This window comes from Schistocerca piceifrons, chromosome 8, assembly GCF_021461385.2.
Source record: "Schistocerca piceifrons isolate TAMUIC-IGC-003096 chromosome 8, iqSchPice1.1, whole genome shotgun sequence".
In the NCBI taxonomy this organism is placed as follows: domain Eukaryota; kingdom Metazoa; phylum Arthropoda; class Insecta; order Orthoptera; family Acrididae; genus Schistocerca; species Schistocerca piceifrons.
Window position 1 is genome coordinate 425,567,816 of NC_060145.1, and position 13,272 is coordinate 425,581,087.

The 13,272-nt window shown below is 41.9% G+C and overlaps 1 protein-coding gene across 1 annotated transcript in view; it reads left to right on the plus strand.

Moving 5' to 3' along the window:
- The window catches only part of LOC124712415 (transient receptor potential channel pyrexia-like), a 185,222-nt gene extending 172,359 nt beyond the window's left edge, over nt 1–12,863 (plus strand). Inside the window, exon 15 of the mRNA XM_047242708.1 lies at nt 10,002–12,863. Coding sequence (XP_047098664.1) covers nt 10,002–10,295 — 294 coding nt within the window. The 3' untranslated portion in view covers nt 10,296–12,863. The remainder of the gene's footprint in view (nt 1–10,001) is intronic.
- Nucleotides 12,864–13,272: the final 409 nt, after the last annotated feature.

Here is a 13,272-nt window from a genome sequence, read left to right on the forward strand (position 1 = left end):
GATCATCCATGTTTAATTGTAAATAATCTCAGTATTGAGGTTTTAATTGGCATAGATTTCTTGTCAAAATATCAGTGTGTTGTTGACTTTGAAGGAAGCCAGTTGAAAATGGTCTTGCCAATAACCGGAGTAATTATAGTACCTTTTAGTGATAAGTATGTAGTGACTGATGATGGAACTTGGGAGCTGCCTATACGAGTTCTGAAAAACAGGAGGTATTGGGACGAGGATGTTAATCTTAATAACAATAAGTTGAACACAGAAGAAGAAGAAGAAGAAGAAGCAATTATTTTAGACAAAATAGAAGCTAAATTGCAGGAAATCAATAGGATTTCAGGCAATCAAAAGGAAGAACTGAGACAGGTTCTAAAAAGGCATCATAAAGTATTTTCAGATCGACCTGGCAGATTCATAGGTAGCCACTGAATGCTGTAGGGAGGAGGTTGTTCTGTAACCTCTACACAGTGTGGCAGCTGTGCAGTCCCAGCTGTGTGAGATCTTCTTTCCCTTTCAGGTCTCACTCATTCTTCATCTTTCCTATCCACAAAAATTTACAACACATAAAATTTTCCGTTATAACTCTTCTTTACAGCATTAAGCTAATGTATGCTGTAGGGAGGAGGTTGTTCTGTAACCTCTACACAGTGTGGAAGCTGTGCAGTCCCAGCTGTGTGAGATCTTCTTTCCTATTCAGGTCTCACTCACTCTTCATCTTTTCTATCCACCTAAAATTTCTAACTCTTCTTTACAGCATTAAACTAATGTATGCTGTAGGGAGGAGGTTGTTCTGTAACCTCTACACAGTGTGGCAGCTGTGCAGTCCCAGCTGTGTGAGATCTTCTTTCCCATTTCAGGTCTCACTCATTCTTCATCTTTCCTATCTACAAAAATTTCGACCTCTTCTTTCATACATTAAATTTTCCGGTATGGTTATCAATACAGCAGTAAACCAATGAATGCTGTAGGGAGGAGGTTGTTCTGTAACCTCTACACAGTGTGGCAGCTGTGCAGTCCCAGCTGTGTGAGATCTTCTTTCCCTTTCAGGTCTCACTCATTCTTCCTCTTTCCTGTCCACAAAAATTTCGACCTCTTCTTTCCAGACATGAAAATTTTCTGTCATGGCTATCAAGCCATGAGTTATGTAACCATACTATCTACCGATTAGTGACAAAAAAATACCTAATGTGACAAACCTAATAGTGACAAACAATAGAGAAGTATGACGTAATTAAGATAAAATATATTGGAGTAACAAGTATGTGTAGAAACCTGGTAATATAGTAAGTACAAAGTGTTGTTTTATTGGAATGGTCCACCAACAGTAATTTAAAAAGATATATGTATTCATGTACAAGCAAGATCTGAAGTGGTAGTGAAACCTAGTGTATGCTGTAGAGCTAACTAATTAATAATAAAAGAGATTGCTTAGTGTTATGAAAAATATGCAGATAAGTTGTAAGATTAAACTCACCTGGTGTAGCAAGGAAAGGCAATGTAATATAGAATTGAGCAGTGTTTGTGGTTGAGACGTGAAGGACACGTCCCTGAAGTATTTATAAGGTTGGAGCTGGCCATTATTTTAGTGTAGTGTGTGACAGGATACACCTACATGTATTGAGGTTATGAGTTGGAGGCGTGAATGCGACCATAGGTACCCTTATGTTGAGACAGAGCAGCTCATGGTGTCCTATAGGTTTAAGGAATTTAGCATTACGCTCGTCCATAATTATTTGATGCAGTTTAGTGGTAGGTCTGAGAGAGACTACCTGTGGTTTCAGCGTCCGATTGAGTGGAAATGGATTGCCACGTGAGCAAACTGATTAGCTGCAATACACTAAAGATATGAAATAAATATGCTATCCTATGCTTTAAATATTAATAGAGTGAGTGTTAAATAAGTACATACACTAGCAAAATGAATAAATAACATACTGGCAGACGTAAAACATTATTTTAGCTCCGCATAGATACACTTCAAAGTAAGTAAGTACGTAATTGCAGATGTGGAACTGACAACAGCAGAGGACCAATAAGTGGATTTAGTAGTCAACTAAACGTAGTGTGTTTTGAACACTCAAAACTGTACTATTACCAAAAGTTACTCACATGTACATGGAAGCTGAGAAAACAACCACTAATCATACTCATACTATCTCTAAGAATAAGGTAATCAAAGATGAGACAGTTAAGTAAATGAAATACAATTGTGTCAGGAATGTACCGAGCATTGGTTCAGTGTTCCGGCCCAGAAATAATAAATTCAGATTAAATATGATTTATGATTATATGCCTTGAGCATAAATTTTCTCCAGTACGTGACTAACGGCGTTTTGAACCATTTGTTTACCGATTTTATGACAATTAAGTAACCACGAGAGTAGAATTGAAAAAAAAATTCTGTTAACTTTGTTCCAGCAACAAAGTTTCCAGCAACATACTGAAGGATAAAATGTATATATCCCCATTTCATTGTGACCCACCCATAGATATTAAGTGAACAGAGTCTGAGGCACTCTTTTTGTTTGTTCTACAGGACAAACCAGATAATGGCAGCCTGGTAGCTGCGTGAAAGCGTGGAGTGGCTTGGACACAACTCACAGTGACCCCTCCCCTTTCCCCCAGGTAATTTAGAGAGAACGTGAAGGACGCACACCATAGCAACTTTCCCTTCTCTACCCTTGTGAATGGAAGTGTAGGACGCCAGCCAAAGCGGCTACAACCACGTGTGTAAAAAAATTATTTGTGAACTTTTCTTCCAGGTTTAGAAAAAACTGCTAAGAGATAATCATCTGTTTATGTATCATGATATTTTCTTTGAATTTGTGTATGTAAAAATGTATTTAATGTATTTAATGGATCTAAGATTTTCATAATTTTTCAATTTTTATGTGTTTGTCTGTCTAAGGCAATATGTATGCCAAAATATTTCATTGACTTTGCTTAAAAATTTGAGTAATGACATTGTTTAAAAGGCAGTGAACATGCCTACAATTTAAATAATTAATGTAGGTAATCAGTTTTCTTTAATGTTTCTACAGGTTTATATTTCAATTTTGAATTTTCATAGGGAGTTAAACTGTACTCTTGCTTCCTTTTTTGTAATTAAATTTTTTTTTCATTCATTAACATTCATAAAAAAAAAATTTAAGTAGAGGGTGATGTAGAGAAGCAGCCTACTCACGCTGTAGTAAATTCACATCAGTTTCCATTGTGTGCCAGCCAGTCTGCTGTAACTAGCTCTGACGTCATAAATGTTGCGCAATACCTTAAAAATCAAGCAAATGAACTAAAACTTTTCTAGCATGTCAGAAATAATACTAAATTAATGTGTGTTAAATATCAGTTCGATAACTTCAGCCATTTCCGAGATTTGGACGTTTTTCTGGAAAAATCATTGGCGCAACAGAACAGAGCTAGAGACTTCAAAATTTATATTTAGATTCATCTTTCATAATGATTTAATAAAAACAGTACTTTGGATCTCACAAATTAAGACTTTAGTGGAAATTCATGATTTTCTGGTTTTCGTCTCAAAACTGAAGGAAGCAAGATAGATTAAGTAGGCTAGTAAATAAGGCTAGGATGTTTAGATTTAAATAGGTTGGAGGTCCGCTATGATTATGAAGATGTGTAAAGTTTCTTTTTAATACCTATAAAATTATAGCGATAGCGGATCTCAAAATGGACAGTTCAGAGCTCATCTGCTGCGTGCAGGGTAATTAGATTAATTCTCTCGCTCAAAGTATTTAACTTAGCCACGTCAAAATTTTATTATTAATACTTACCTGCGTGCTGAATGCACGTTTAAATTAAGAGCTTCTTCGGCCATCAGCCAAAGAAGCTATAAATTATTATGTAACTTGAAGTGGTGCGTTACTAGCCCAGCGGCTAGTCGGGAGAGCGGATTTAATCAGGCGTTCCCTCAGCCGTCCGCACCACGGCTTTATATATAAGAACACTGCGCGAGGAAGAAAGGCCCCAGTTCTCTCCAGACGCTGAATGACACGCCATCTGTGTCGGTAGTCGCGTCGCATCAGTGTATCTGCTACAAACAGCCTCGGGTGCCGTATTAAGTTACTAGAGATACGCGGAACCATGAAAACATTTCATGTGAAGTGATAATTCTGGAATGATTTTTATTATCTAGCTTCAGTTTGCGTACTGTCGTATTTTCACGTGCCGTCGCGGGACAGACATTCTACCAAAACTTTAGCGTGGCGTTTGATGAAATATTTTCATCAAATTATGGCGAGCATTCTTTTTAACATTTGATCCGGACATTTATAGTTGCATCAGCGCATTAGACTCTGAACTGTTCTGTTAGTTAGGTTGTAGGGATACTTGTGTTGTTTATCAGTGAATATCAGAATATACTCAACTATTTTGGAAAACCGTTTTTGATTAGAAATCCCGGACAATCTCCTAATTCCTCAGAGCTATAAGCTGCAGCTATAAGAACATTCTCAGGTAAAGTGGGCACTAGGATATCTATTTACTGGCTCCAAGTTTTATTAAATCACTTTCTGGGGGTCACGGAGTAAATAGAGAGCCAGTGTTGAGAACGGCAAAAGACAGCAATAACAACATTCTAAAAGCTAGAAACTGATTCAACACGCAAGCGTTTATACAGCAATAGATTAATTATTATAACAAACTTACATCCGCCGCCCCACAATTGAAATTTCTTAAAAAGACCTCGCTACAACGAAAAACGTCTCTCTTTTAACCTGGTAACAGTACCATATCGCCCAGAATACTCCAGTAAAGAATGGACATACGGAACCGCGCGAGTTCTACGGTCGCAGGTTCGAATCCTGCCTCGGGCATGGATGTGTGTGATGTCCTTAGGTTAGTTAGATTTAAGTAGTTCTAAGTTCTAGGGGACTGATGACCACAGAAGTTACGTCCCATAGTGCTCAGAGCCATTTGAACCAATGGACATACGTAGTTAAGACAGTAGCTCTTAGTCTCTGCATACATAAATGATTGACGTACGGGTTCAGCAGCAGTCTGTGGCTGTTTGCTAATGATGCTGTGGTGTCCGGGAAGCTGTCGTCGACGAAAGACTGAAGGAGCATACAAGATGACGCAGACAAAATTTCTAGTTGGTGCGATGAATTGCGGCTAGCGCTAAATGTAGAAAAATGTAAGGTAGTGCAGATGAGTAGGAAAAAACAATCTCGTAATATTCGAATACAGCGTTAGTAGTGGGCAGCTTGACACCGACGCGTCGACTAAATATTCAGGCGTAAGTTTTCAGAGCAATATGAAGTGGAACGAGAACTTAATGACGGTATCAGGGAATGCGAATTGTCAACTTCTGTTCATTGGGAGAATTACAGGAAAGTGTGCTTCACCAGAAAAGGAGGTTTATTGAACACTAGTGCCAACCATTCTTGCGTACTGTTCGAGTTTGTGGGAATCCCACCTGATCCAATTCAGGGAAGACATCGAACCAATTCAGAGGCGGACTGCTAGATTTGTTACCGGTAGGTAACAGCGAGTGTTGCAAAGGTGCTTCGTGAACTGAAATAAGAATCCCTGGAATTAAGAGCACATTCGTGCTGTGATAATTTAGAGGACCGGCATTTGTGGCTGACTGCAGAATGAATCTACTGCCGACAACGTAGATTTCATGTAAGGACCGCATAGAAAAGATAAGAGAGATTAGGGTTCGTACAGAGGCGTATAGACACACTTTTCCCTCTCTCTATTTGCCAGTGGAGCAGGAAAGAAAGTGACTAGTAGTGATAAAAGGTACCTTCCGTCGTGCACCATGTGGTGAATTCCTGCGTATCTACACTACGCCACCGACAGGAAGAAGATGTTGTGATATGCAAATGATTAGCTTTTCAGAGCATTTACACAAGGTTGTCGCCGGTGGCTACAACGTGCTGACATGAAGAAAGCTTCTAACCTATTTCTCATACACAAACAGCAGTTGACCGGCGTTGCCTGGTGAAACGTTGTTGTGATGCCTCGTGCTAGGAGGAGAAATGCGTACCATCACGTTCCCGACTTTGATAAAAGTCGGATTGTAGCCTATCGCGATTGCGGTTTATCGTATCGCGACATAGCTGCTCGCGTTGGTCGAGATCCAATCACTGTTAGCAGAATATGGAATCTGTGGGTTCAGGAGGGTATATGGAACGCCGTGCTGGATCCCAACGCCCTCGTATCACTAGCAGTCGAGATGACAGGTATCTTATCCGCATGGCTGTAACGGATCGTGCAGCCACGTCTCGATCCCTGAGTCAACAGATGGGCACGTTTGCAAGAAAACGACCATCTGCACGAACAGTTCGACATCGTTTGCAGCAGCATGGACTATCAGATCGGAGACCATGGCTGCGGTTACCCTTGACGCTGCATCACAGACAGGAGCACCTGTGATGGGGTACTCAACGACGAACCTGGGTGCACGAATAGCAAAACGTCATTTTTTCGGATGAATCCAGGTTCTGTTTAGAGCATCATGATGGTCGCATCCGTGTTTGGCGACATCGCGGTGAACGCACATTGGAAGCGTGTATTCGTCATCACCATACTGGCGTATCACCCGGTGTGATGGTATGGGGTGCCATTGGTTACACGTCTCGGTCACCTCTAATTCGCATTGAAGGCACTTTGAACAGTGGACGTACAGATATGTTACGACCCGTGGCTCTACCCCTCATTCGATGCCTGCGAAACCCTACATTTCAGCAGGATAATGCACGATCGCATGTTGCAGATCCTGTACGGGCCTTTCTGGATACAGAAAATGTTCGACTGCTGCCCTGGCCAGCACATTCTCCAGATCTCTCACCAATTGAAAAAGTCTGGTCAATGGTGGCCGAGCAACTGGCTCGTCACAATAAGCCAGTCACTACTCTTGGTATCGTGTTGAAGCTGCATGGGTAGCTCTACCTGTACACGCCATCCAAGCTCTGTTTGACTCAATGCCCAGGCGTATCAAGGCCGTTATTACGACCAGAGGTGGTTGTTCTGGGTACTGATTTCACAGTATCTATGCACCCAAATTACGTGAAAATGCAATTACAGGTCAGTTCTAGTATAATATATTTGTTCAATGAATACCCGTTTATCATCTGCATTTCGTCTGGTATATCAACTTCAATGGCCAGTAGTGTATGTAGATGTACATTTAGATATTTCCTTTCTTCTGAAGTGGTGTAACCTTTGCGACTTTCTATTGTTAAGGTACTGAGTGATCTTTCGTTGAGATTCGTCTTCTTCTTTAGTGTCCGAGGATAAGTCAATTATTATCCGCAATTTAGTTATATTTTTGTTTACTTTCGTAGCACTGTCGTTTTACGTTTTTGACGCATGCTTTGTTTATTTGTTGTTATATTTTGCAATTTTCAAGCTTCCAAGTTAGTTTCGCTATCGCTGCCGTGCTGCTAATCATGGCTGCTCCGCTGTCTGTTTGCACCAAAGAAGAGCAACGTTCAGTGATTCGTTTTTTTTAGTTTGGAAGGTGTATGTGGGTGACGAAATTCATCGAAGACTTTTGGTACAGTACGGGAACAGTGTTTCTCCACAACGGAGTGCCTATGAATGGACTGGAAAATTCCGAAATGGTCGCACAAGTGTTACCCAAGATGAAGGAGCAGGACGACCATTTACCGCCACAAAAGAAGAAACCATTGAGCGTTCACGTGGAATGATTCTCTTAGACAGACGATTAACTATTGACGAAGTGGCACATCGTCTGCAAATTAGTCACGGTTCTGCCTACGAAATCATCCACAACAGACTTGGGTTTCATAAAGTTTGTGCAAGATGGGTCCCAAAACAACTCACACAGTTGCATAAACGCGCGTAAACATTTGGATCGCTATGGTAACGAAGGGGACAACTTCTTAGACAGGATCATTACTGGTGACGAAACATGGATCCATCATAACTAGCAGGAGAGTAAACGGCAGGAGTATGCAATGGAAACATCCAAATTCGCCGTGCAAGAAAAAGTTCAAGACCCAACCGTCCGTAGGAAAACTGATGCTTACGGGTTTTTGGGTCGCACAGGGTCCAGTACTGGAACATTGTGGGGAAAGGGGCACGACAATAAACAGTGTACGTGTAACTTAACGTAAGGTTCTCTGAATAATTTTTCCCGTTGTTTGAAAAGAGGTTTAGGCCCATCTAAATTTTAGGGATCAATCCCTTCACAGATTAAGTTTATAAAGATCGCAACGGATAACGCAATGAATTATTATGGGGCAGTCAGAGAAAACTACGTCCCGTTAGCTACACTTGTGCCAAGAACTACGTATTTTAGTAGCATAACCAGCAATGAAACAAATGTGACTATTTTCATAAGTATTGAAAAGGGATAAATTAAACGAGCACGGAAATAGCTTCAAATGATGAAATATTTATTTTCGCTAAGATTTCGCATGATAACAGTAGTCTTTTGTATTTAATAGATACACAAGACGTTATTGATACATTTATATAAACGAACCTATGGCCTCATGTTCGCCTTAATCTGGCGAATCCTGTGGGGTGTGGAAATCTGGAAAGCACGTGGTCACTGCTCAGTTTCAAACAAAAACACGTTAACTAAGTCCCCATGCCGAACAAAATGTTGATGGCATTTTTGTAAGAAGTGTTGTAAGGAACTCTTGGTTGGCATCGAGCAGGATTTTGGGTGGCTGCATACCTTTGCGTGAAGCGCTTCGAATCAAATCGATTCATTCTTTATCAAATGTACGCTCGATGCAATTTTACTGATAATTTAAAAGTCCACCACAAATAAAATAATATGGCAAGCTGAAATTATTAAGGCTTTGGCTACTATTTGAATCTAGTGACCGCGTGGTTGCGACTAATGGAAATCATCTTATTACGCCACTGGTTAACTGAACCAAAATTGTAACCAGAACCTAAATGGTAATTCAAAATAGATAGGAGAAGCAATTGTTGAGATTAAAAATTATTAACACATTCAAATACCTTTTTGTCCTTCGTTCGACGCAGACGTTCTGAAGGAACGTCTGGTCGCTTGCTTACTTGTCTTCCGAACAACTCCCTGTAACCGTCGCGCGGAGCTTTGTCCGAACCGCCCGAGGTGGTGGGGGAGGCCCATGACCAACCTTTGCTACGTAAACGTTTCAGCTTTGCTCATCTTTGGCCAAGCCCTCCTGTTCCTGCTCTCTGCCATCCACCGACACCGTTTAAGTTGGTAGAAGATTAGGAAACCCACCACTTCTCTGGTCCGTCTGCTACTTCATTTAATTCATTCACACTTGATCACACGCTTTCAGGAAGGGTGAGAAATTGAAATCAGGACACAGGACGTGCTCATAAGACTGAAAAGAAATGTGTCGACCCATATTGTTTTTACAGGCATGCACTTGTCGGAGCAGAGATTAATTAGTTGCATAAAGATTGATTTAATTTTACAATATTATATGTCAGGTAGCATGGAGATTTGTTTTTGCATTCATTTTCAGTCATGTAACGACACCTGTTGTGGTGTTACATACGTTACAGTGAGATGCTTACTGCCACGCTAAAGCGTGCAATTAGAAGCAAACGCCGAGGATTGCTGTCGAAAGGTGTTGTGTTGTTGCACGACAATGCCCGTCCACATACCGCTGCCCACGCTGCAGAAACGCTCCAGAAACTCAAAATTGAAGTACTGCATCATCCTCCATATAGCTCCGATCTTACCCCTTCTGACTATCACTTGTTTGGTCCACTCAAACAGGCATTAAGATGCCAAAGAGTTTAAGAGAGCCATGAAAGGACGTCGTTCTGCCACCATTAATGAGATAAATACAAAATCGCGAAAGGAGCTTAACAATGAAAAGTGAGTTCCGGAAGTGCTTCCAAAATTGCAAAAAGCGTTGGCACAAGTGTATTGTATCTGAGGAGATTACCTTGAAACGAGCAAAGTTAATGTTGACGAATAAATACAAATTCTTTAAGAAAAAATTCCCGTTACTTTTTGATCACCCTTCGTGTACCGTTATCACTTTGTGTGCTTGCAGGTGCACGCGTTTCCAGCGAGTCGCGAGGTGAAGTTCCTGCTGGACGCCGAGACGACGGAGTGGTTCTCCAGCTACCGCGCCAGTCGCGACGTGCTGCACGCAGCTGCTGCGCTGGTCACGGAAGTGCACGAGGCCGGCGACGCGAACCAGCAGGTGGCGGACAAGGTGGCCGCCTGCGAGCGCTCCGTCCAGTCCGTGGTGCAGGCTCAGCGCGACATGGCTCGCCTCCTCAGGCAGGCCGTGGCCACCATGCAGGAAATGCGGCGCAGGGGACTCCACGACGACAGTGACTAGGGGCCCCGTCTCGATCAACTGCCGGCACTGACGTCTGAAGGCTCCGGTCTGTAGGTGTCTCAATGTGGGCTCACCTACCATGGCGGAGTGTTCCAGGACGACATCGACTATGGGCTTCATCCAGGTCAACTACTGCCACTATCATCCGAAGACTCCAGTCTGCAGGTGAAACACTGTGACTTCACCCACAGTGTGGCAGGGTGTTCTAGTCGTCAGCAACTATGGGCTCCATCCAGGTCAACTACCGCTACTAGCGTCCAAATGTTCCAGTCTGTAGGAGTCCCAGTGTGGGCTCACCTACTGTGGCAGGGAACTCTGGGACGACAGCGACTACTGACTCCATCCAGGTCAACTACTGCTACTACCATCCAAAGACTCCAGTCTTCAGGTGAAACACTGTGAGTTCACCCACTGTGTGGCAGGGTGTTCCAGGACGACAGAGACTATGGGCTCCATCCAGGTCAACTACTGCCACTATCATCCAAAGACTCCAGTCTGCAGGTGTTACACTGTGAGTTCACCTACTGTGGCAGGGTGTTCCAGGACGACAGTGACTACAGGCCCTGTCCAGCTCAACTACCTCTACTAGTGTCCAGTATCACGTCGTGAGCTTATCTACTGTGACTGATGGTTCCACAGCGACAGTAACTGGGGGTCCTGCTAGCCCAATGGCCTTTTCTAGAATTTGTCCCAGTTTCGGTCTTGTCAACCATCACTAGGAACTCCTGGCACAATTACAGTGTCTGCAGCCTGCGGTCTGTAGGCCTCTCACAGAGTGGCTTGTTATCTGTGACGTCACTGGAAGAGTCGCCAGTAGGTTTATTATAGTGTCACAAATAATCTTTCACTCTTCATGGGATTTACCCTCTTGTGAAACTTTATTGCATATAGGAACTATCTGCCATACAGGAGTCCGCAACTTCACTTTTGCTTTTGTTGGATAAAATTCTTATGGGGTGAAATACCCATACCTCTTTGGTTTTCAGAGGATCTGCTGCTTCGACTTCTCTTAATTCCGAGAGCTCCACTCGCCGAAACTTCCGCACTGCCATAGGTGCTATCCCAGACCTCGATGAAGGCACTGCGGATGCTTCTGATCTCACGAAACGACCGAATCCGTAGGTGATCTAGAAATATCTCCCAGATATGAATATTATTTGAAAATTCTAATTGAGAGGTTATGGATGAACCATCTGATATCTAATACAGGCACTATATTTCCCCAGTTGAGGCACTAATAATGTACTTACTGTTAAATGTGGTAAACTATTATACACGCTTGTAGAAGCTCGTACTAATGAAACTCGCGGGTGACTGTCACCTGCAGTGCCCCAGCTCCACGTTTTTTATTCACTGTCCGAGTGGTCAAGGCGAGCTGTTTGGAATCTCGGCCCACTACACAGCTGATGTCTCTTCAGCCAGATTCTAGGGCACCCGGACTGGTGTAGGGTGGTTCTCTATTGCAAGGATTTGGGACAGAATTTCCAGTTCCAGCTTTTTCCTTTCAACCAGTGAATACCTCCTAAAGAATTTCTCTGGTTGGCCTTTTCCAAGACGCCTTTGCCTGTGGTAATGCAACACCTCATCCTCCTTGCACCATTTGCGAACTGTAACCTACTTTTCTTTTGCTCACACGTGTAGCGCTCTTTTCTGATGTCTCAGAGCAAACCAAGGACAGATCCAATCGTCCATACATACGTCACTTATGGTAAAAATACTTTGTATTTAGTGACAGCCACGATGTAAGTGGTACAGATAAAACAAATGAAATAAAAACAAAGGAACATAAAAACACCAGCTATACTATATGGGTTCACTAAAACAATGCCTGGTTAGTGAGACAATTGATTCACAGTTTTTGTGTTAGTGAAACTCCCATTTCACGTATCTTTACGGAAAAAATTCAACGTCATGAAGTAATCTTAGTAAGGGAAACTAATGCTACGTATTAGACCCTCGTCCACCCCAAGACCGAGTCTCGCCTGATGGCGTTGCTAACACGTGATGTGGTAAGGAAAGTAAATCTACATCTCCAAGTCGTCTTTCTGTGCGAGCTATGAGTTCTTTTACATTATTACAATGTCCATTTTTTCCTCTGTTGGCGGCAGTCAACAAAATGTTTTAGCATTCGGAGGAGAAAGCTGGTGGCTGAAATTTAGTGAAAAGATCTCGACGAAAGAGTATTTGTTTGAATAACTGCCACCCCAACTCGCGTATCATATCAGTGACACTCTCTCCCCCTTTTCGTAATACGAAAAGAATAACTCTTCTTTGAACGTATTCGATGTCGACCGTCAATCCAATACGGTAGACAACATACTACCCAGCAATACTCTAGAAGAGGACGGACAAGCGTAGCGTAGGTGCTAACTTTTCGTTCGCCCTACCCATATTTTCTATGAGATGGTTCAAATTTACGTTGTTCGTATTTTTAATCTCCAGGTATTTAGTTGAATCGACTAACTTTAACCTTTATAAGGTGTTCAGGTCTATTTTAACCCACAAGGATCCTTCATAGCCTATCATTTTGTAACTATTTTGTTTTAATAAATTTCCTTCATTGTCTTACTTTGTCCTTTATTGACGTATATTCCGACAGAAAAAAATTATTTTAGAGTTTTTGTTGGTAGGGCGGCAATGCTTCTGGGAAACATGGACTTCTCAGGGAATTACATTTTACCTAGAAAAATCAGGGAAATCTCAGAGAGTTTCAGGTATTTCATAAAATCTCAGGGAATGCTGTGTCTTTAACCTAACATTGAAATGGGTTTCTATTGAATTCTATAAAACACAAATATTAAAAAGCGTAATGTCTCAAAGTGTGATGATTATATGATTATTATTCCAGATAAATTATCGGTGTTTAAAATGTGCGGTTAAACGAACGATTATGGCAGGTACATAGATTAGCTGAAAGAAAAGTCATTATTGTAGTACGTTGTCCCTCCCCCTTTCCCGCTCTCCATTAATTTGTCAG